The sequence below is a fragment of the Astatotilapia calliptera genome, chromosome 10, assembly GCF_964374335.1.
Source record: "Astatotilapia calliptera chromosome 10, fAstCal68.1, whole genome shotgun sequence".
In the NCBI taxonomy this organism is placed as follows: Eukaryota; Metazoa; Chordata; class Actinopteri; order Cichliformes; family Cichlidae; genus Astatotilapia; species Astatotilapia calliptera.
In genome coordinates this window covers 8,081,031-8,106,186 of record NC_137431.1, presented here as the reverse complement: position 1 = coordinate 8,106,186, position 25,156 = coordinate 8,081,031, and the positions used below count along the sequence as shown (strand labels likewise).

General features: G+C 40.5%; 1 protein-coding gene across 22 annotated transcripts in view; it reads right to left on the bottom strand.

Moving 5' to 3' along the window:
• Window positions 1-16,151, bottom strand: part of tspoap1 (TSPO associated protein 1) — a 77,867-nt gene extending 61,716 nt beyond the window's left edge. For 14 of the 22 annotated variants that reach the window (XM_080307443.1, XM_080307446.1, XM_080307448.1 and 11 more), the window contains exons 1-2: window positions 15,899-16,147; window positions 14,115-15,151 (exon numbers count right to left, since the gene is read on the bottom strand). In XM_080307443.1, the coding sequence (XP_080163569.1) occupies window positions 14,115-15,005 (891 nt within the window). In that variant the 5' untranslated portion in view covers window positions 15,006-15,151; window positions 15,899-16,147. Of the gene's footprint in view, window positions 1-7,713; window positions 8,246-14,114; window positions 15,152-15,898 lie in introns of those variants that run through there. The other 8 variants (XM_080307456.1, XM_026182656.2, XM_080307460.1 and 5 more) reach the window with 6 other exon arrangements.
• Window positions 16,152-25,156: the final 9,005 nt, after the last annotated feature.

Below are 25,156 nucleotides of genomic sequence, written 5' to 3'. Positions count from 1 at the left end.
AGGAATTTGTCAATGGGACACCAAGTCACCAAGAAAACCCTTGGTACCACTAAAATCCTGCAGTGCCAGCAAGATCCCCCTGCTCAAGAAAGCAGTACAGCACAGGCCCGTTTTGAAGTTTGCCACTGAACATCTCAATAATTCAGAGGAGGACTGGGTGAAAGTGTTGTGGTCAGATGAGAACAAAATCGAGCCATTTGGCATCAACTCAACTCGCCATGTTTGAAGGAGGAGAAATGTTGCCTATGACTCCAAGACCACTGACCCACCATCAAACATGGAGGTGGAAACTATATACTTTGGGGGTGTTTTTCTGCCAAGGGGACAGGACAACTGCACCGCATCAAAGAGAGGATGGATTGGACCATGTACCATCAAATCTTGGGTGAGAACCTCCTTCCCTCAGCCAGGCCATTGAAAATGGGTCGTGGGTGGGTATTCCAGCATGCCAATGATCCAAAACACATGGCCAAGGCAACAAAGGATTGGCTCAAGAAGAATCATATCAAGGCGTTGGATAGGCGAAGTCAGTCTCCAGACCATAATCCTATACAAAATCTGTGGAGGGAGCTGAAGGTTCGAGTTGCCAAACATCAGTCACGAAACATTAAAGACTTGGAGAGGATCTGCAAAGAGGAGTGGGACAAAATCCCCCCTGAGATATGTGCAAAACTTGTGGCCAACTACAAAACACATCTGATCTTTGTGCTTGCCAGGTTTTGCCACCAAGCACTAAAGCATATTTTGCAAAGGGATCAAATACTTATTTCATTCATGAAAATGCAAATTAATTTATAACTTTTTTAAATGCTTTTTTCCTACTATTGAAATTACAGACTAATCATTTCTTTGTTGGTAGGCAAACTTACAAAATCGGCAGGGTTTTAAATAATTTTTTCCCTTAGTGTATATTAATCATGTATATTATTACAATTCATAGACTCTAGTCAGATGGAGTGAAAACATCCTCTTTAAGACTGAATTAAGGAAGTTACAGTCAAATTTAGCATAAAATCAGATCTTTTGGGCAAACCAATTCGCTTTTAAGCCCAGTTGGACCAAACAGCGTTGCAGTTGACCTGCAAGGTGGGCGTCTAGACCTCTGATTGGTGTAGCACACAAATAAATGTGACCCAAGAATACCTCATAATAGATAATAGTAATACTGAATTGGAGACTCGGCTTCGCACCCTTGATTCACCCGTAGCTAGCCAGGCCCCTGTAGCTGGTGCAGCCGAAGATAACATAGGACCCGCTAGCTGCTCCCCGGCAAACCCCAAGCAGCTGGGGAAAGAGGGCAGCTGGGTGACAGTGAGGAGGGAGCATAAACAGAGATTTAAACAGAAGCCCCAGGTACACCACCAACCTGTTCATGTGTCTAACCGTTTTCCCCCACTCGGCGACACACCCACCGGGGGTCAAACTCTGGTAATTGGTGATTCTGTTCTCAGACATGTGAAGCTAGAGACACCGGCAACCATAGTCAATTGTCTTCCAGGGGCCAGAGCAGGCGACATTGAGGGAAATTTAAAACTGCTGGCTAAGGGTAAACATAAATCCAGTAAATAATTCACATCGGCAGTAATGACACCCGGTTACGCCAATCGGAGGTCACTAAAATCAATATTGAATCGGTGTGCAACTTTGCCAAAACGATATCGGACTCTGTATTTTTCTCTGGTCCCCTCCCCAATCAGACCAGGAGTGACATGTTTAGCCACATGTTCTCCTTAAATTGCTGGCTGTCTGACTGGTGTCCAAAAAACAATGTGGGCTTCATAGATAATTGGTAAACCTTCTGGAGGAAACCTGGTCTTGTCAGGAGAGATGGCATCCATCCCACTTTGGAGGGAGCAGCTCTCATTTCTAGAAATATGGACAAATTTATTAAACCCCCCAAAATATGACTATCCAGAGTTGGGATCAGGAAGCAGAGTTGCAGTCTTACACGCCTCTCTGCAGCTTCTCTCCTCCTGCTACCCCCCCAAAAACCCATCTCCATAGAGACTGTGTCAGCTCCCAAACAGACAAAAAACAAACTAAAAGCCAGCAATAAACAATTTAAACATAAAAAAATCACAAAGAAAGAACAAGACAGTATCCACATCTGAACCAAAGAGTAAAACAATGAAATGTGGATTATTAAACATTAGGTCTCTCTCCTCCTAGTCTCTGTTAGAACATGACTTAATAATTGATCAACAAACTGATTTACTTTGCCTTACAGAAACCTGGTTGCAGCAGGATGATGTTGGTTTAAATGAATCAATGAATCAACACTCCCGAGTCATTCTAACTACCAGAAATTTCGAAGCACAGTCGGCCTGTGCAGCAATTTTTCACACCAGCCTATTAATCAACAAAAGACCAATACAGACTTTTAATTCATTTAAAAGGTTTCTCTTCAGCACTGTAGCCAGGCTGACAAAAAGTCAGAGTACTTTTGAGCCAACTATCCCTTTAACGTTAACTACTAATTACTTCATGAACTTCTTCACAAATAAAATTTTAATCATTAGAGAAAAAATTACCAATAATCATCCCAGAGATGTAATATTATCTACAGCTACTTTCAGTACCATTGATATTCATTTAGACTCTTTTTCTCCAATTGATCTTTCTGAGTTAACTTCAATAATTACTTCCTCCAAACCATCAACGTGTCTTTTCCTGCCATTAATTAATTAATGCTTCAATCTTAAATATGATCAACCTATCTCTAATAATTGGCTATGTACCACAGGCCTTCAAGCTGGCAGTAGTTAAACCTAAAAAGCCATCCCTAGACACAGCAGTCTTAGCTAATTATAGGCCAATCTCCAACCATATCAAAAATCCCTGAAAGAGTAGTTGTCAAACAGCTAACAGATCAGGTTTCAGAGCTCATCACAGCACAGAAACAGCTTTAGTGAAGGTTACAAATGATCTTCTTATGGCCTCTGACAGTGGACTCATCTCTGTGCTTGTCCTGCTAGACCTTAGTGCAGCGTTTGATACTGATGACCATAATATTCTATTAGAGCACGCTGTAGGTCAGGGGCTGGCAACCCCGGGTGGCACGCAAAGGGTTAACTGATGGCACGACCATAGCTGGACCGGCCACCGGGTATACCGGGCATTTGCCCGGTGGGCCGATGTGATTTTTCGTTTTTATGGGCTGATGGTTTTTTGTTCTTTTTTTGTAACGGTGTAAACAATGAAAGGTGGTGAATTGGCCAAATGCTGGCCGATGTGTAAAATGTAAAAATAACTCTGTTGTTTGGTGGTGGCTATGGCGGAGCTTCCACGGAGGCCAGCAGGTGGTTGAGGGAAAGGGGAGGAGGCAGGAGAGACCCGAGGCGGCCGCCAGTCCGAGTGTCAGGTGAACTGAACTTCAGGTAAGAAGTTATGACCTGCAGTCTATCTGGGTCAGATATAAACCAGCAAAGAAATACTTTTCTTTCTTATTCTCATTTAAAATGTCTAGCTTTTAATAAATAATTATCTGAATCTTACAACCAAAGTTTTTGTCTGATGTAAAATGTATAGAAATCATAGATATACCAACGAGACTGTACATCACTGTCACAACAGCATTTTTGTTTTCAGGGTTGTGAGGAGACCATACATAGCATTTGCATTTTCTGTTGTACAGTTCATTTGCTGTTATGGATAAAAAGTGTCTTTTTTTGTTTCAAAATAGCTAATAACTATTCACTGATAGCTGCCAACATCTGCGAAGAAATATAATTCTGTAAAGTTGTTCTATATAGTGTGTAGCTGTTCATATAGAGCGTTATTAAATTTATTGCTAATGCAATCATATGGCACATTGACTTCTGAGGAAATTTTAGACGGCACTCATCATCAAAAAGGTTGTCGACCCCTGCTGTAGGTATTACAGTGCAGTGGTTTGAATCATATCTATTTAATAGACTCCAATTTGTGCATGTAAATGGAGAGTCCTCTTCCCACACTAAGGTTAATTATGGTGTTCTATAGGGTTCAGTGCTAGGACCAATTCTGTTTACATTATACATGCTTCCCCTAAGCAGTATCATTAGAAGACATAGTATACATTTTCGCTGCTATGCAGATGACACCCAACTCTATCTGTCCATGAAGCCAGATAACACACACCAATTAGTTAAACTGCAGGAATGTCTTAAAGACATAAAGTCCTGGATGGCCGCTAACTTTCTGCTTCTTAATTCAGATAAAACTGAGGTTATTGTACTCGGCCCTGAAAATCTTAGAAATATGGTATCTAACCAGATTCTTACTCTGGATGGCATTACCTTGGCCTCCAGTAACACTGTGAGGAACCTTGGAGTCATTTTTGACCAAGACATTTCCTTAAATGCACATATTAAACAAATATGTAAGACTGCTTTCTCCGATTTGCGCAACATCTCTAAATTAGAAATATCCTGTCTCAGAGTGACGCTGAAAAACTAGTTTATGCATTTATTACTTCCAGGCTGGACTACTTTAAATCATTATTATCATGATGTCCTAAAACCTCCCTGAAAAGCCTTCAGTTAATCCAAAATGCTGTAGCAAGAGTACTGACAGGAACTAGAAAGAGAGAGCATATTTCTCCTGTATTGGCTTCCCTTCATTGCCTTCCTGTTAAATCCAGAATTGAATTCAAAATCCTGCTCCTCACATACAACATCTTAAATAATCAGGCCCCATCTTATCTTAATGACCTTGTAGCACCATATCACCCTATTAGAGCACTTCGCTCTCACACTGCAGGCCTACTTGTTGTTCCTAGAGTATTTAAAAGTAGAATGGGAGGGAGAGCCTTCAGTTTTCAGGTGACCCTGAATCCTCCCTTAGTTGTGCTGCAATAGACATAGGCTGCCGGGGGATTTCCATGATGCATTGAGTTTTTCCTTTCCAGTCACCATTCTCACTCACTATGTGTTAATAGACCTCTCTGCATTGAATCATACCTGTTATCAATCTCTGTCTCTCTTCCGCAGCATGTCATATCCTGTTTTCCTTCTGTCACCCCAACCGGTCGCAGCAGATGGCCGCCCCTCCCTGAGCCTGGTTCTGGCAGAGGTTTCTTCCCGTTAAAAGGGAGTTTTTCCTTCCCACTGTCGCCAAATTGCTTGCTCATAGGGGGTGATATGATTGTTGAGTTTTTCTCTGTATCTATTATTGTACGATCTACTGTACAATATAAAGCGCCTTGAGGCGACTGTTGTTGTGATTTGGCGCAATATAAATAAAATTGAATTAAACTGAATTAATAAAAATAATAAAGTGTATTTGTATTGCCCAGAAAATAAGATACATTAGTCTGATGTCTGATATTTAAATTGTATTTTTCACATAACTACTTAATTGCTTCGATTCTAACCATTACTAATAACTTGGATACAACTGTCCATCTGTCCTCTGCATGGTGTTTTTAATTGCTGCAAACAGTCTTTAGTTTGTGAAAGAAAACCTACACAAACCAGGGGCAAACATGGTAACTGCAACTCAACACCCATATTTCATTCATCTGAACAAAATACAAAAAAAATATAAACTACTTAAAACCTCAATTGACTCATTTGGATTGTTGAGGTGAACAATGACTATGACCAAAAATCTGAAAACGTGGCCTTTAAATCTCCCTCTTAACCTGACAAACCTGCATGCATGTGTCACTAAGCTAATCGAGTAGGAAGAAACAGCTTACCAGATTTTCGCTGAGTAGCAGTTATGCCACTTCATCCATAGCCGGAAAACTGACACACTGACAAGGTAACAAAAACTATATTTACTGGCTTTCAAACTACATCTGACAAAACACCCGAGTGACACATATTCTTATGATTTGGATATTTTACAAAGTGGTTAATGTCCCCTCAAGAGTGACTGAGGTGATAGAGTAGGCTTGAGCAGATTCTCAGAGCAGAAACACAACTGCATACCTCTGCACTTCTCTCAGGCCAAGAAAAATATACATAATCATTGTTTTCAGCAGCTGGAATTAGACGATGTAAAACTGAACAGAAACCACAGTTTGTTGACCTTTAATGTAATCTGAATGCAGGGTCAATTTTAAAGATACACGCGTCAGTAGAGTGATCGGATAAATGGATTTTGTATGTAGCTCCATATGGAACTTAGCAATCAGAAATATGGAATCAAAGCAGGTGTTAAAAAGTGCAGATCACAGAGCACAGAAAGTCAACAATGCTTAGACTTCAGTAAAACCATGCCTCTTTTGTGCATGGACAGGAAATGTTTACAGCAGCAACTTCTTAAAAAATGTATGTAATATGAGCTCTAACCACTTCTGTGAATTAATGAATGAATAAAATACTTTCTGATTCTTAAGCCAAGCCACTCTGTATAATTAAAATCTGATAAATTACACCAAAACATTAAAACCAACCAATTTTCTCCACAGGGCAGTTCCAGCCACTGTTTCTAACACCTGCTGTGCAAAACATACTCTGTTTCTTACATCAATATTTTACTCTTTTTTTTTTGGGGGGGGGGGGGGGGGGGGTAATACAATTTGGTACATTGTTATATAAAAGCATCCTAGCATACAACAACATACCGCAGACAGTCATCAATTATGGGCGGGACTAGGGAAACAAAGCAAAAGGCCAACTGTGGTACCTGCACAGCAAATAACAGTGTAGTTATACAGTAATGTAAGACTGGCAGATTCCTGGTGGAAAACACAGCTGCCGATCGCTACTATAAAAAGACCAAATAATCATTTCTTAGGCATCACTTTATGCTCCCTCTCAGGGTGTGTGGCCACAGATTTTCTGCCAGGATGTGTGTTTAGCTTTTGCTAAATGGTGATTGTGGGTAATAAAGTTGTGGGGGTGGGGAAGAGAGTGGGTAATATTGCACACAGATTACTACTTTGCTTAAATGATGAAATTGTGTCATAACTACAGAAACATTCAGAGCCTCAGATAAACAAGGAAGGGCCAATGTTTTGGGGAGAAAAAATGCTGTCAAAAAAGTGGAAATTTCTCTGTGAACTGTCAACGGGGCCCAGACTCATTCAGCTGTCTATGCATACTTTAATGGAGATGCTGTTTTGACATGTCTTTTTCCTGCAGCTCCGAGGGACTGCCTGCAACTTTAAACAGAACTGACCAACTTTTTAGAGCAGTTTAAACCACTCGTGTTCAGTTATTCCAAATATTTTTGATACGCTTTGTTTCATTTGTTGGTATTTTATTCCAAAGTGGTATTATCTAAGGATGTTTTGGCTGTGGTAATAGCTTCGTATACTACAACTCCTTAGAGAAGCTACTTGAATTAGTATCTACTAGCCATACTACAATCTTGTGGCTTCAGTGCTGACTTTGAATATTTAGAGGACATATAGAGGTTAAAAAAGTCACCATATAAAGAAAGATTCCTGTTTAACAATCTATTTCTAATACAGCAACTTAATAAAGAAGCTTTAATGAAAATAAGCAGTGCAACACCAGTGTAATCCCATACAAATGATTTGTACTTAAATAACGGCTCTGTGACTTTCAGTTACAGAGGATATGCAGAACTAGCCCATATTATGGTTTGCAACACAACCTGAACATTACCTTGAGTATTGAGTTGAAATCTCCTGTCAAAATGATCCTGTAATACTCTACATACATTAGCTTCTCTCTAATAGTAGGTTGACACCTATCCAGGCCCAAACATTTCCAAGCCATTAACCATCAGAAAGACACATTGGTGTTCTGCACTTACTTTATGTATCACTTCCATTTCTAAGCCACTGAGGTTTGCGTAAAGCGAGTGGTGCCTCTTTCCTAACAGTGATGTTGTAGTGACATTAGCTGTCGTTGGGGTTGCCTTGTCTGAGAGGCTGCCTTGTTGCTTATCATGTTGCTCCACCGACCCCCTCAACTCCGGCTGTTGTGCCTCAAAAGCTTTCGCCTCTTCGCGGCTCTCCATTTCTCTGTTTGCCGGCGCGGGCTCAGGCTGCTCAGGCCGAGTGCACAAGTCGTACATCACTCTCTGTCAAAGTTAAACAGAGCGGAGGAGATCAATATGACCACAAGAGGTGCTCGGCCAAGACCAAGCCATTGCTTGTGTTTCATTTGCTGAAGGAGAATTACATGGACCGCAGGTTGACTTCCACCAGTTCACGAGCAGGACTGGGCTCTTATTCAAGGCTAAGGTGAAGTGTCTGAAAACAAGCAAATGACTCTTACTGCCATGGTATCAAGCTCTTAATTTTGTAAATCTAAATGGTACTGACAAAAACAGCTCTCGTGCTGGATGTTGAGGGTTGATTAAAAGCAGTTATAACTCCTGGTTCATCTCTAAAGTACCTCCTCTCTTTACGCAGTGACGTTTTCCAAAATGAGGACAATCAGCTCCAAAGGGATATTATATATTTTTGGTCTTCGCTTGTGAAAACCAATCAATGAATGTCACAGCACAGCAGCATTCTTGAGCATACTGTTATATTTATCACAGTGTAGCATTCAGATTCAGAGTCCAGCTCACAACATTGAAATAACCCATTTCTTCTTGCCTCGCTGCTCGTCTGCACGAGGGGGAGGGTTGTCATAAATAGAAAAGGAAAGACACGCTAGTTCACTCATACCCTACGTAATGTTGAAATAGCCCGTGCAGTCCCAAATCAAGTAGAACACGACAAGAGACGTGTGATAGCGAAAAAAAGAACAGACTAACAGGTCTTCGCTTCAGCCCTCATTCTCTCAGCAAGGTTGAGATGTGGGTGGCATGCTTACTCCTCAGCTGTGAGTCTCTCCGTATTCATGCTGCCTTGTCAAGAAGCATTTCATCCAGAAGCAATAAGACTCAACAGGGTGCTTAATCCCTTCTTGGTTGCTGCGCTATAAAGGTGAAGCAGGAGGACGAAGAGAAAAATGTGTGTGTGTGTGTGTGTGTGAGATGTCGAGTGTCTATGAAAGGAGGGGGCTGGGAGGACTGCATCCATCGTCCTATCACAAAAAGGCAGGTTTTGAGAAGGGACCCAATCATTACAGGGACTAGAGCTCGTTTCCATGGAGATGACGCTGGAATGATGTTGGCTGCCTATTGATTGCTCAAGGGGCAGTAGACAGTGCAACAGAGGGAGGCTGCAGGAGGCAGGCAGACAGACAGCTATGACCAGCAGAAACTGACTGTAATGTTTTACTGTAGTTGTGCACTAGGGAAATGGACGCAATTAGAGTACGGTAGATGGATATGTGAAATACATCGTATAGTCATTTACTTGACTGGATATGAGAAAAAAAAGTATGTTTTAGACAGTGAGGGCGAAAAGTTCATCTTAAGAGTAAAGTTTCTTTATGTGAAACTGTAAAGAAATCAGAATCAGAATACTTTATTAATCCCATAATTAAGGAAATTATGCAGTATTAAAATAGGCCTCTATGAATAATTTTTACTTTCCCGACACAGGAAGTTGTAGCCAATCAGTGTCTGACAAGCCTCACCTCTGTAAACTGGAATAAATTTACTGGAAATCCCAGCTGTGCTGTGGATGCCTTTTTGCTGCATTTTGATAGTTTATCTAACAAATAATCTATCTTACTGTGTAAGAAACCACCAAAGGAATTTGCATTTTGGTGAGTGATATTTTTAAAATAAGCATTTTTTTTCTAGTTGTGAAAATGCAACTTTCGTATAAAGCATTACTTCAAACATTAGAGAGGCTATAGTTAGGAGCAACAAAGACTAACTGGAAATTTTGGCTTTTTAAAAAAATTTTCTACCTGGTATTTTGATGGTGTGTTGCCAGTGCAATCAAAAGTAAAATCACATACAGTTCACCCTGAAAATTAAAGTTCACATTTCCTTTACCGTGCAGATTTTGATACATTAAATGGTTAAAAATTGAGAGCCACAGACTTTTGGCTCACACACACAAGGTTCCTTTTTTTGTCCTAACATCGGTTTCCCCAGCTTCAACCTATTCCATTATTACTTAGTTTGCTCACAAGATCTTAAATCTTAAGTAGCCTAAAGACAAACCAACCAACACATGAGTGCCTCTGAACACCATCTATATTCTGCTTCAACTCCTTTGAAATTTTAAATTTGCTCCTTTGTTAGTAGCAGTGTTCTTGACAGCAAAACAACTAAATAATATGTGAGAGAGCTGCAGTACACATGACCACTGCTTAGGGCTGTGTGATATGATCAAAATCTCATATCCCGATATAAGACATCTATTGTGCCGATAACGATATAAATCACAAAAATGTAACATTTTCTGTAAATTCTGTGAATCTCGGGCAGCTCGACTTGCGTGAAGTGTTTCCAGCTGGGCGTCATGTACCTGGAGTCGAATGTTTTAACCGATGTATGAAACTATACATTTTTAGACATAAGTTGTAACGGCCGCCGTTTTCTTTGTGAGTATTTATTACGCAGCGTGCTGCGGGGAAAAGCCTGTTCTAACGTTTGAGTCTAAGGTTTATTTTTAAGCACCTGATGACTCTGTTTTGCTTCTCATCCATAACTACTTTGCATACTCTTTCACGTGATTCAGTTTATTTAGAAAAGTCTCAACAGGATCTTGAGCTTTATTGTGAAAGGTTTATGTGGAAAATAAACAAGCGGACATGCAGTGGTTTTACCGTCGTTGTTGCTAACGACAACGCATAAAAACAGGCGCTTGTCTGTTCATAGTGTGGTTATATTAAATATAAGAGAAAGGGAGAACTTTAAGAAAATTAATATAGCCACTACAGTAACCATCAAAACGATGAAAAAATATTGCCGCAGTTTATTTTGCGACACAACGAAACAAACGATAGCGTAAAATGAAACGATAGATGTTTTTATATCGTGATCCGATATATATCGTTATATCGAACAGCCCTACAGCCCTGCTTACAAGAAGATACAGTAACTATGAAAAATCTTACTGAGCATAAAATAATAAATCTCAAACCACATATGCCCCTGCAAAGAAAGGAGCTTCAGCCAGGCGCATCATAGATCAATGGCAGAGACATCCTTTTATGCTCATTTTGGCACAATCGGAAGAGCATCTCACAAGAAAATAAATATTATGTTACACTCACACACTTCACATTGAAATTTAAACATTATTACAGACAAGATATAGACTGATTAAAAAGCCCAAAAGAAAAAACAATGAATATGCCTTTCCACACATGCTGAAAAATATTATCAGCAGATCAGACATGACGAAAAGAAAGAGGGATGAGTCAGTGCATTCTTGTTAAGAGTATTAGTATTTGGGTCCAATACCTTAGCAGCAACGTGTAAGAAATATTAAAGAAAAATATAGAGAGATGAGCAATTGCCCACTTTTTAGATACAGTTCAAGCTTTGATTAATTATTCAAATCCATGCCTATGAAAACTTTATCCAAAATTTAAGACATGGAAGCACAGTGACCCAATTCTGCCAGTCCTACAAGAGACACATAAACACACACACCCTCCACCCTCCTCTCTGCACATATCATGCAATATTCACCTCCAATAGACGGTTCAATCTTAAGAAAGTGTGAAAATTAAGTTTCTAAGCTGTCATATCGGCCAAAATGGCTGTTTCGGACTTTAAACTATTTAACACATCTTGCATCATTTTGACATTTTAAAAAGCTGCAACATTTGCTGATATTTGCTTCTTTCCTTTCGTTTTACTTGACTGTTTCGGTGCACAACTGATATACAAAATACAGTTCCTGATAGCTTAATCTTTTAGATTTCATTCATCCATCTGTTCTTTGACTATGACTTGACTTTGCAAGTAACAGCCAATCAGAAGAAAGCTGGCTCAAAAGAAAGAGAAATGGAGCTAAAGCAAGAAGCTAAAATAATTGGCTGCAACAAGGCATATGTATAAATGGAGGTTAAAATAGGCCGAAAAAATCCAGAATGATGTTCGAGCACCTTCACATGATAGGTAGGTTAATGTATATTACTCTTGAAAGAGGTCATTTTTCAAAATTATTCAGTAATAACACAATAATAACATCCAGTTTCCACCCACAATACTATTAAGACCGTAGGGTCTTAATAGGGACCGTAGGGTCTTTACCTTACAACAGCGGTCCCCAACCCCTGGGCCACGGACCGGTACTGTGAGTCGTTTGGGACCGGGCCACGAGAGTTGAGACACAGGTGTGACATTTATGGTTTTTGGGGTTTTTATCGTTATTTTTTATCGTTTTTAACATTAACTCTGTTTCCCTGGGTCTTTTCCTGTGTGTTATTAATAAATGTTCTTTTTTCTGGTACTGGTTTTATTTTGTTGTATTTATCTTAAAGGTCGGTCCATGAAAATAGTGTTGGACAGCTTCCTTACAATATAAAGCGCCTTGAGGCGACTGCTGTTGTGATTTGGTGCTATATAAATATAAATTAATCTTTTTTTTCTCATCCCTCTGATGCATTTTGATGGAGATGTAAACAAAGTTGATTGCAGTAGTTCAGCATCTAGCTAGAGAAGAAATGTGAACATAAATGGAGTAAAGTTTATTTTAAGGAAATTTAAAGGTATTTTCAGGTAATTTCAAATGCAACTTGTCAAGCAGCTCAAAATATCATGACAGAAACACACAAACAATTTCTGCATAGCCCATCAAAAAATGTGTCTGCAACCTAAAGGCACAGCTTTCCTTTTTTTATATACTTCTCAGAGACATGGAGAAAAAAAAACATTGATATGTAAAATGGAGTAAGACATAATAAACACCGGACACCATCCCTCCTCACCATCTATCACCAAGAGCAACTCCAGAATGGAACAATCCAACCGCTCTCCAGGAAACTGATTACAGACCCCAAGCTGTGCATCATGGTGAGCCCAACTATATCAAGCTGGTATCTCTCGGCGTCAAGCACCGGTTCAGGCTCCTTCTCCACCAGAGCAGTGATGCTCCATGTAAGCAAAGCCGGTTGCAGCAGATCAGACCGATAAGGTCCCCACCCTCGACTGCCACTGATCTATATTGCACCAGGTATTGGGTCCACATGAGGCGTGGCGTGTTCTCGCAAGTCTGGCGTTTCAGCAAAAAACGGTTTGCTTAGGGCAGTGGTGGGGAACTCCAGGTATCAAGGGCTGGTGTCCTGCAGGTTTTAGATATTACCCTGGGTCAACACACCTGAATCAAATGATTAATTCATTACCAGGCCTCTGGAGGACTTGAAGACATGTTGAGGTCATTTAGCCATTTAATCAGCTGTGTTGGATCAATGACACATCTAAAACCTGCACGACACCGGCCCATGAGGCCTGGAGTTCCCCCACCCCTGGCTTAGGGAGACACTAGCAGAATACTCACAATAATGTAGCTCATAGGATCACTAGGCCACACAAATCCCAATCATCAGAATAAGGGGGAGATGAAGAGGCTTTAACCCCTACATATAAGATAAATAAGGATAATATATGGAGCTTAAAAATTAGCATATTTCTCCTTTAATATATTTTTTATTTAATTATTACAGATAATAGTTAAATGAGCACGGCATAAAGTCAGAGAAACTTTGTTATAATTAACACCTGTGGCTGTTAAGTAAACTGATCTGATGATCATGTTTGCAAACAGCTAGCATGCGCACAACATTAACGTGAAAACACTTGCCAAAACTGTACTTGAGACCATTCCGCACTTCAAGTCACAGTGTTGTATGTACTGTATGTAAAATATTTTGTACAATGACTGTGAGATCAGCATATATGCTGTTTACATGTCAGTATATGACAACAAAGTTGACTTGGAAATGACAAAGCCATCCATACTAGATTCATGTTGCTTAGCCAGGTTACAGATTTAAGTACTATTGAATTGTTTTTCCATGTGTGGTCACATGATTCTAAAGCATCATGATGCTTATGGAAGGCATGTGTGCAGCTTTTGACTCATGAGATCCAACAGGAGCAGGATCAGGCAAAGATATGCAGCACTGTCCAAGTAAAGACAGTCAGGACCACCACATAAGCATGGACTGAGGACACCAAGGACAGAATATATTTTCATATAGAAAAGTTTCTACTAACATACTGAATGCCAACCATAAAAAAGTCATAACTGCCAGGAACTAGAAGAATGTTGCATAATAACAAGATGATTAAAAAAACACAAAACAAACATGGATAGGTTAACCTGGAAATATGAAGTTGCTCACCTCCATGTTTCTTTTCATACATTTGGACGGCGAGGACTCCTCAGATCTAGAAGACTCAGTGCAGGACAACGGCTGGTCGTCCCAGCCTGCATGGGGAGTGTTGAGAGAGTGGCAAATATTTGGAGATCTGTTCTGACAGGTGTCCAAGACTGTAGGAGTGGCACAGGGGTCAGCTGCACATAAGTTCCTCTCTGAAGGCTGCTTCCACTGATCTAGTTTGATTTTGCTTTTTGGTGAGTGGGAGGTACTATGGGGTCTCTGTAGCAAGCTCCTCTGGGGGGTTAGGAGGGGGGTCGTCTGACAGTATTTACTGCTGTCTTCCTGAGATGGCTTCCTTGACAGGCTTTTGAAAACATGCCTGAGGGGTGCCGCTTTCTGTGCCCCCTGCAACAGTCTTCCATGAGCTTCTAGCAGGTGGCAAAGGAAGATGGCCTTTTCTAGCTCAAATTTCTGCCTGTGATGCAATTTATAAGCTGCCTGCTCACCATTTATCTTCATATACAGAGTTAGCAGTAAGTGCTCCAGCTTTGTATACGTCTGTCTGCTGCAAAAACAAAAAGCCTTTTTCCGTGTGGAGTCAACGCTACCGTGCCATTTACTGCTTTCAGTGTCCACCTTTTTAGCCAGAAAATACCTGTGTCTGTTATAGTTTCTGTCCTTTTGGTCTCCTCGCCTGGCTGTCAGCTCCCTCACAGCTCTTTGCTGCTCTCTCTCTGCTTCTTCTCGTAGCCATCTAATCTTCGCAGTGAGCGCTTCATGAGCCTGTCGTGTTCTCGATTTTGCCACTTCCCAGTCAGCACGCAGGCTCTCTAGGTCTTGTCCACAGCCCGACAGGTCCTGGCATGGTTTCATAGATGACAGTACCACAGAGTTATCCCTGTCTTCAGTCATGATGCCTTATTCACAGCACAACATGCATGGAAGGGTAGACAGTTCTCACTTCTAAAGAATTGGCTAAGTATCAGAACTGAGTGGCCATGCAGGTGAATGATGGGTTTGGTGGGTTAGAAATTCAGCATGCAAATAACGTAAGGTCACTGGGGGGGGGGGGAGAAATCGAAAAAAAAAAGACAGATGAAGGTTAAGGATGAAGGTAATATATGAAATATAAAATGTAGTGTTTTTAGATGATTAAGAAATTGATCGTTTCTTAGGGAGGGTTTTGTTATGAAGGGAGAAAGAAAGACTGAACATCTTTGTGCAACCAGGAAAGGACATTGTGATGGTAGCTGACTGCTTTATGTTCGGACAGAGATTTCAAATTTACCTAGAATAAATATGGCACTCAATAATTAGTTTTTATCTAACGTTGCCTGGATGAACTCAAACATCTTAACAAACACAGAACAAGGCACGAACAATGGAGTGTATGTAACAGCAGTCAAACATTAGGATGCAATAAGTGATATGATGCAAAAAAAGATCTGTCTTAGCTGCCGTTACTGAAAACCGTTTTGCCCATCACTAGCTCAACTTAGCGGTTCCCATATGGACGCGAGAGTACGGTTAGTATTACACGGAGGATGGGGACTCTGCTAATTCGAGCTAATTAACTAGCTTAATCTTGGTTTAGCATGTTACTGTCATGCCCTCAAATAGGTGACGCTAAACTCTATTACGCTATTCTGTAATGTGAATAACACTCTCTAGCATCCTGGAGTCGGAAAAAACAAAACAAGACAAAAGGAAAAAAAAGAAAAAAACACTTCTGGCTACTACGTCCTGTTAGCCTGTGTTAGCTTAAGGTTTGTTTGTTTTTTAGCCATAACTTGTCTCAAACTCACCTCTCAGCAGACTCAACTACTATAATGAACTTTTCATCAATGGGGACATCTTCTTTTGACTAAAGTATTTCTGTCAGCATTCAAATTAGCTGTGTAATAACACTAATACCGCCTACGTTTAGTTGTTAAAGGTCCACAGAGCCATGCAAGAAGGGGTTTGTTTATGTGACAGACACCAGTGTGACACTCAGCCTCTGTCCAGCGTCATCCTGCTGGCCCGGCCAGGAGCAATGCTGCTTTCACGTACTTCACGTCCTTTCTCACCATGGCAACGCTTCATGACATATGAGATTGGTAATTTTTCAAGGTTGGATAGATTTCAGTTGTTTTTATATGGCTTCAGTTTCTTATATTTCTGTATTTTATGTAAAGATTTGAGTAGTTCATGGGCTCATTTGAAGTGTTTGTTTTTATTCCCCCTCCTCCAAAATATGGAGTATTACCTACTGATATTGAAGGCAACATACCATCCTCTCAACTTGTGGGAGATGAAGGACCACTAGTGGTTACACAGTGCTAGTGTGATGTAAATCCGCCAATTTTCTATGTATTTTTAATCAAGGTTTATTATCTTAACTATTATTTTTTTATAACTATAATAATAACTATTATTAGGGCCCGAGCACCGATAGTGCGAAGGCCCTATTGTATCTGCTCCGTTTATTATTATTAGGGCCCGAGCACTAAAAGTGCGAAGGCCCTATTGTATCGGCTCCGTTTCTTCTTCTTCTTCTTCTTCTTCTTCTTCTTCTTCTTATTATTATTATTATTATTATTATTATTATTATTATTATTATTATTATTATTATTATTATTATTATTATTCAGGCAAAACAAGGGCCTTTTTGAGGGCCTAAACATGGTCAAAAACTCGTGAAATTTTGCATACATGCCAGGTCTGGTGAAAAATTTTGTATTTTAATGGTTTTACATATGAGCACTGGGAAATGGCTCTAGAGCGCCACCTATGCCTTGTTAAATGCAGCCCTACGACCACATCGTTTGAGCTATATGTATGAAATTTGGCACACATGTGTACCATGCCAAGACGAACAAAAAAGTCAGTGGGCCCATTGACGCAAACCCAACAGGAAGTCCGCCATTTGGACGTGAAGGTGACATTTTGGCTTTAATTTTGCCATTTCCATGCCTCGCACTTTTTCGAACTCCTCCTTGGGATTTGGTCGTATAAGCTTCATCTTTGGCCAGTGTCAACTACACACTTGGGCCATGTTAAATTGCGGAGCTTTTGAATTTTTGCGATACGGTGAGGCGGTGACGCCACGGCGAATTTCGATGACTCGCCATGAAAATCTTATTGCCTCTCATTCTGTCATACATTGTCCGATCTGGACCAAAGAGCACACATATGATAAGGCTCCAGCCCTGAACATATTTCAACTGCCATATTTGACATCAAGGACAGCGCCACCTAGTGGGAACAGGAAATGTCATGTTTTACACTTTGAGGTACAGTATTGTGATGGGGGACATCTGCAGCCTCAAATTTCTCCAGAAAAGCCTTAAGGAGTTGGTCTTGGGTTACAGTGAAAACTGTGAGTTTTCGCGAAAGGGTGTGACCCCAGCAGCATGGCGAATATTGATGTTTCGCCATGAAGAAACAAATTAGTATAACTCAATGAAATCCAATCTGATCAGTACCAGACTTTACAGGCATGATGTCAGACCCGCCCTGAACAGATTGATGTGCCCATTGACAGGAATATGCAGAGCGCCACCTAGTGGCAACAGGAAATGTCATGACTTATACTATACTATATATATATATATATATATATATATATATATATATATAGATAGATAGATAGATAGATAGATAGATAGATAGATAGATAGATAGGTAGATAGATAGATAGATAGATAGATAGATAGATAGATAGATAGAGAGATATATACAGTGTTGGGGAGTAACGGAATACATGTACCGCCGTTACGTATTTAGAATACAAAATATGAGTAACTGTATTCCGTTACAGTTACCGTTTAAAAAGGTGGTATTCAGAATACAGTTACTTTGTTGAAATAAATGGATTACACTGCGGTACTTTCCTGTTTCATTTTGTCGCGGGTCAGGACTGTTTGGGTTTTGTTTGACAGCTACGTTCTGTTGTTCCAGGCGGCAGCGTTACGGTTGCCATGGTTACAGGGCGACGCTCTCTCTCTCTTTCTGCGACTGTGTGTTTCCTGGGTGAGAGAGCGCCTTTTCGTTGTTGTTGTTGTGCTAAGCTAACAGGCAGAATGCTACAAGCATAGCTCTAAAGAATGTAGCATCATGGGCAGTGTAGTCCGTGCTGCAGGGAGAATGGACTGCCATACACGTTATGTGTCTGTGAGCGCGAGGAGGGAGAAAAAGGCGAGTGGAAAGGTACGAGCAGTCATCGAGGAAAAACGGGAGCTGGAAGCATGTAAATATAATAATAACCACTGCAGCCAAGAAGAGTGCCTGACGAGCCCAGTTGTAAGTAAGCTATTAAGACTCGACTGTACACCGTGTTCGTGTTTTCCTCCGAAAACAATAAGTTCCGTTGGAGCAGCCTTTCAACGCCTCTCTCTGTCTCTCGCAAGAAAAATTGACCCACACAACAAAGTAAAGCTATTTTTCGGCTATGAGCCGACAGGGACCCCGCCGTATTAGTCAGAGGTCCCTTTACTACAGTTCGGAGTCGCGGACCTTCAGTAATAGTAATAAATCACACAGCAATAGTACATTCACGTTGTTGTAAAAAGCACGATAATATATTAAGTAATCCAGAGTATTCAGAATACGTTACTCTCATTGAGTAACGTAACGGAATACGTTACAGAATACATTTTGGGGCATGTATTCTGTATTCTGTAACGGAATACATTTTAAAAGTAACCTTCCCAACACTGGATATATATATACATATATATATAGATATAGATAGATATATAGATATAGATAGATAGATATAGATATAGATATCTATATAGATATAGATATAGATATCTATATATATATATATATATATATATATATATATATAGATACCCAATTTTTTTGCACATGTCGAGGAGCGTGTCAGGCTACATTTCACTGTGTGTTATACTTGTATAACTATGCATGTGACAAATAAAGAACCTTGAACCTTGAATAAAGAGCCTTGACTTACACTTTGTTGTACTGATTTTCACATGTTCATCGTGGACACCTCAAAAGCGGTGAATATCACTGTCAGTCCCTCATGATGTTTCAGTGAGAAAATTGTGACTTTAAACTAAATGGCGCACCCCAGTGGCAACGCTGTTCACCATGACAAATGAAGTGGCTTTTGAGGGGCTTGGAAAGTTTCAAAAGTCTTGAAGTTTGGCACACACCTCCAATGTGAAGACGGCTTTGTTGTTATGATATCATTTTCCTTGAATAGGGCGAAATGGCTCCACAGCGCCCCCTACAAAATTTCAAAACATCAGCCCTTGCTCTGTGTTTTATCTATGAGTCTGAAACCTGGTAAGCTCATGGAAGATGTCAAGATGTACAAAAAAGTCTCCTGGAGCAATATCCCAAATCCAACAGGAAGTCAGCCATTTTAAAATTAATGTGTAATTTTGGCGACATTTTCCCCTCCTTTCAGGCCTCATACTTTTACGAACTCCTCCAAGGGATTTCATCAGATTGATGCGATCTCCAGTGTGTGGAATCTAACGACCTTTGTGATGTTAAATTGCGAAGCTTTTTGCATTCAGGGAAACGGGGTGGTAATGGCGGCACATGGTTTCAATCACTCGCCAAAAAGCAGTAATCTGCTGTCACTCAAAAACACAATGTTCAATCTCTCCCAAAGGTCGCAGGCGTGATGAGACTCGAGCTCGGAAATGTTTGTTATGCCATTTGTCATTAATGGTTAGAGCGCCACCTAGTGGGACGACTATAATCATGATTGAATGAGATGAATTGTTAGCTGGTGGTTAAATGCATAAATTCCATCAATGTGACATCAGGTCGGACGTGCTGGTTGTAGGTGTTGGGCGTGGCTCGATGCGCGGGGGGTGCGAGGGCCCTCATAACGCTGCTTGCAGCTTTAATTATTATTATTATTATTGGTATTATTATTATTATTATTATTATAAATGGGAGTCATTATTTTAGTTATCTTCCCATTGCAAAGCATCTATGACTCTGTGATTTACTAACATCAAGAGCAAAACACAATTATAATCAGTGTAACTATGTCCTGTGATTTTATACAACCAGAGTGTCTTCATCCATCTAACAAAATGCTATCGACAAAAGTAATTTTCAGATGCAGGACAGGTTTAAACAGAATTTTTTATTAATATTTATTTAGCTGCTTCAGACTCAGCAACTAGGTATCGAGCAAATGCCAGCGAGACTTTTAATGAAGGAGACGCATCGGTAGTGTGTGAATACGTGTGTAAACATACTGACAAACCTTCTCTTGTGTCACTGTTTTAGATTGCTGGCAAACAGGAAAGAGGAAAAGGAAGGCAGACAGAAGTCACAGCAGGCTGGGCTAAAAATAAATCTCACTAAATCAAAGTTCGAAGCCAAGCTCGCTGAGACGTGACAGGCTCACATGAAGGGAAGGACAGACTGAAAAGCTCTACACTCAATTAACTGTACCACTGCCACACCGAGAACTAAGCGGAATGACTAGTGGACAGGTGTGGAATAGCAGCACTGGATAGCTCTGCTGCAGTTATGGACAGGAAGAGAGTGGGTGGGTGGAAATCAAAGGAGAAGGTGCAGATAACGTATCGTTATTTAGTAACAGCTGAGATTAACATTTTATCTAATTACACAGTTTCACTACTACTTTTTAGAGAGAAACAAGTAATATTATGTAAAAACAGTTCATAGACCATTAGAATAAGTTTGATTACACTTTTACATGCCATGAAATATTGTCTGAAAAGAAAAGAGAAAGAAACAAAAATGCCTGAAAATAGCCTGTGATTCCTGTGATTATTATTATCCTCCCACCTTTGCAACCAAACCAGTGTCAGCATAATATAATCACCAGGAATGCACTGTTTAAAATGATCTGCTGGACCTTGATAAAATGCTTCCTGGAGTTTCATTATTTGGCAAAGGTACTGATATTGTAAATCCTCAGAGGTATGTACATACCTTTACAATGTCATGTTACCGAAATCCATCAGACACTTTCCACTGTTTGGCGTTTGTATCAGCAGAGAGCTACACTATTTATTTATTTTAAATCATCACTATTGCAAGCTCAGCAGCTGACAGGATTTCTAATGGTTTGAAGATGAACGATACAGAGACAGACAGAAAGAGAGAGCCTCAGCATGCGTTATCAGGGTGTCCTTGAGCTGCTCCCTCTTTCAAAACATCAGAGGGATCTCTGTCTGATCACGTGTGGCAGACTGTTGGGAAGAGGCAGAAACTGATACACAGACAGAGAAAACATATCTACTGCTGCCATCCAACTATAAGCTACTGCAACTCATTAAATTATCTTTTACCTCTAAGGTGATGATAATTCCAAACATATCTCTTAGTTGTGATTTGTACAGTATTACCAGATTTCTGGACATGCTGTCTGCATGCTTGTATCGTATCAGCCCTGTTTCTCCTGTACTCACCTGAAGCCTATGCCCATGTTCAGTGGCGGTCTTAGCCTGTTTGGCGCCCTGGGCGAACACCCCCTCTGGCGCCCCCCCCTCCACACACACACACATGAAGAGAGAGAGTATGCATTGTATGCAAACTGCTACTAAGCAGACATCATAATTCGTCATACAATGAGAACAGGACAAATCAACAATTAACACTGACTAATCAATATTATATTATTGTATATATTGTTTGGAGTTTAGTCTGTTACTGTTACTATTTTTACCATTTCTTCTTGGAGGAACTATAACCCACATAATTTCCTTAGGGATTAAGAAAGTATTCTGATTCTTAATGTTTTAGGATACATGACCTGCCATTATCCAATGACACATCTGCTTACCTGTGTCTTTTGCTCGTTTCTCCTTGTAGGAGCCATAATTAAATGTATTGAATTTTAATGATCACTGGGTTTTCATTTGTTTGGTTGCTATGGTGATGTGTAACAGGAGTCACGTGGGTGGTAGCGGTGACATTAAGAGGGCACTGTCAGTCTGTCATTCATTGGTTTGATTTTGACAGAGAGGAGGGCTGGGTAGCCGTAGGTTTTGTTGACCACAAGGAGTTTCCCCTTGTTGCATTAGAGCCTGTGATGTTTTATAAGTTTGAATCGCGAGCCGATCACATTGCTCTGTAAACTTTTCAAGCACTTTAATAAACAAGCAAGCAATTCCACCTCTCACATTATTGCGTAAGGTTGACAGCGCGTCAGGCAAATAGGCAGGCTCAGTCCCCGGCCTCTAGCGACTGTGGAAGTCGCTACACTCCTCCTCTTCTTTTCTCTTTTTTTTAAACTTTAAAAATGGGTTGTGTGTGAGACTTTAAATCAACAAAATATAAAATATACATTTTCAATTGTTATTGTGTGGTCGACCACTGGAGGGCTCCACTCACACCCAGTTCTCAGGAAGTGTTGTTGCTGTGTTTTGGAGGGAAAGTGTTCAGTTCTGTGGTGATGAGTAATAAACGAGCAGTGTTTATCGAGAGCTCTCGTGTCGTCTGTGTTTACCTCCACATTGGTGACCCCTGACTCGAACATGCTGCAGTCCGATGGTGGCACCGACTCCGCTCTGGATGCATCAGCAGCCACCAGCTACGTTTGCTGTGGCGCTCGAGCTGCCGGACTTTTGGCTTCACGATCCCCCGTCGTGCACATGGAGTCTCAGTTCGCCCTTCATGGCATCTCGGCTGACGACACGAAATATCACCATGTGGTGGCTTCTCTCGACCCGCTAGCCACCCGTCGTGTGTTAACTCTCCTCCGGGACCCACCCACCCGAGGGAAGTACGCTGCCCTTAAGGAGCTGCTTCTTCGGCGCTATGCCCTCTCCGACGCAGAGCGAGCCGAGAAGCTCCTCTCCCTCTCAGGCCTGGGTGGCGGTACGGCTCTCGAACTGATGGAGCACATGCTATCCTTTCTCGGACCGGACGACGGGGGATTCCTCTTCGCCCACATCTTCCTTCCGACAGCTGCCGGCGGCCGTGAGAGCCGGCCTCGCCAACTCTCCGCTTCTGGGCACCAGAGGTGTGGACTCGAGTCACATGACTTGGACTCGAGTCAGACTCGAGTCATTAATTTTATGACTTTAGACTTGACTTGAAAAAATGTTCTAAGACTTGTGACTTGACTTGGACTTTTACACCAATGACCTGGGACTTGAATTGGACTTGAACCGGTTTACTTGAAAAGACTTGATATTTTACCCCAAATATAAAATTTAACATGCATATTATATAGAGATTGAAAATGTGACGTCATTCACGGGTAGAACCGCAAAGGATTCTGGGAACTCGTGGCAAGCGGTACTAGCGCACGCAGGCTTTCAATTAAAATCAGTTATACAGCGATAAAAAGAAACACAAAAATGTCAAGAAGCTGTTGTATTATTAACTGCAATAGCCGGTCGCATGACAGCCACGGGAAGCCGACGGGTAAAGAGATCGGTTGTTATCGGATTACGTCGTTGAAGAGAAATTGTTCAAGCCATGTTTCCGAAGTAACAAAGACGCGACGGATGGCCTGGATTGCAGCCATTCAAAGACCAAATATAACGTCCCAGAACACTCCAGCTCACAGGTTAGTCTGCTCCAAGCATTTACACGAAGGTCAGTGTTTTTTAGTAGTTAATACGTCATTTTTCTTAACATAATTGGTGATATAGGTTACAAGCAAGTCTGGTGCTGAACAGAAATTGTCCGCTATGCTCCTTTATTTATTGTGCATAAATAGTGAATTGTCCTGACACAATATTGTGTTTCGCTTCTGTTATTATGGTACATTGACAAAAACATATACTTTTATTCACAGGATAAAACAGGTTTTTTGTATCACTAATTGCCCAGTACGATTACAGCATACAGTATTATTGTCACTGCTACATTTCTGTGATGCTACCAGAAATTATTTCCACTACTAATTAATTACCATTGAGCTCAAAGGTCCTATTAATAAACGGTTAAGGAATGTGTATTTATGACGACAATTTGTGAGACTGGTAAACTTATGATACGTACGATCAGAAATAGAGATGGCACGATACCACTTTTTTATGTCCGATACCGATACCGATATCATAAATTTGGATATCTGCCGATACCGATATGAATCCGATATAGTGTTTTTTAATCAACAAAACTGTTTTTTTAAATATCTTGCTGCATTTTGCAAGTCTGCAAGTTCATACTCAAGTTTAAAACAACAACTACACTAAAGCTATTCTGTTATACCTGTATACAAAAAAAATATTTCATAGTTCAGCAATACTGATCAATCTAATAAACTTAGACCTACACCATCCTCCCTATTCTGGTATTTTAAAGAGTACTTAGCAGAAATATTAAGCAACCTAACTAATAGGGTTCCAACTCCCAGCAACAACAAAAATAAATAAATAAAAAATAGGGAACCACCCCTCACGCGCCACCTCATGATGCTTAATCGACGTAATCAACCTTAATTTGATGCAGTGTGAAAAAAAATGCACAGAAATCAATTATTTTTCAAGAAATATTAAATAGATTCAACATCTTTCTTCAACAAAATTGCAGACTGCACAGATGGTACCTTCCCAAAGGAAAAAGTACTATAGCTTACTAGGGTATATATATTAGACTTAATAGTCACTATATACAGTAATTGACTTCTATTCATTTTACATCAAATTAAAACTTTGTGTGTCAGATAATTATTTATTAAAAGCTAGACATTTTAAATGAGAATAAGAAAGAAAAGTATGTCTTTGTGCCCCCTTTTCCCAGTTAATGCCCTATCGGCCCCCCTGGCTAAACTTTGCTAGATCCGCCCCTGCACAGTTACCAGCGTCAGCTACGTAGAAAAAGATCCTGGTGTAGAAAGTAATATTAAATAAATTCTAACAACAGCTGATCAAGCTTAAACGTGCTGCTGTTGTTCAGCCGCTGGTTTCCTCTTTCTGGTGCAAAGTGGGCCAAAAACAAAGACGGACTCGCGACAGAAAAGCCGATCAGCTGATCATTTAAGCAGTTTCATGATTGAAGTAGCAGCCGGAGAGCAAGAGGCAGTCGCTCGTTAAGCTTAACGCAGGAATGCTTTACAAACATTCAGAGATGGACTTACACACTTGCTTTACTTCTCT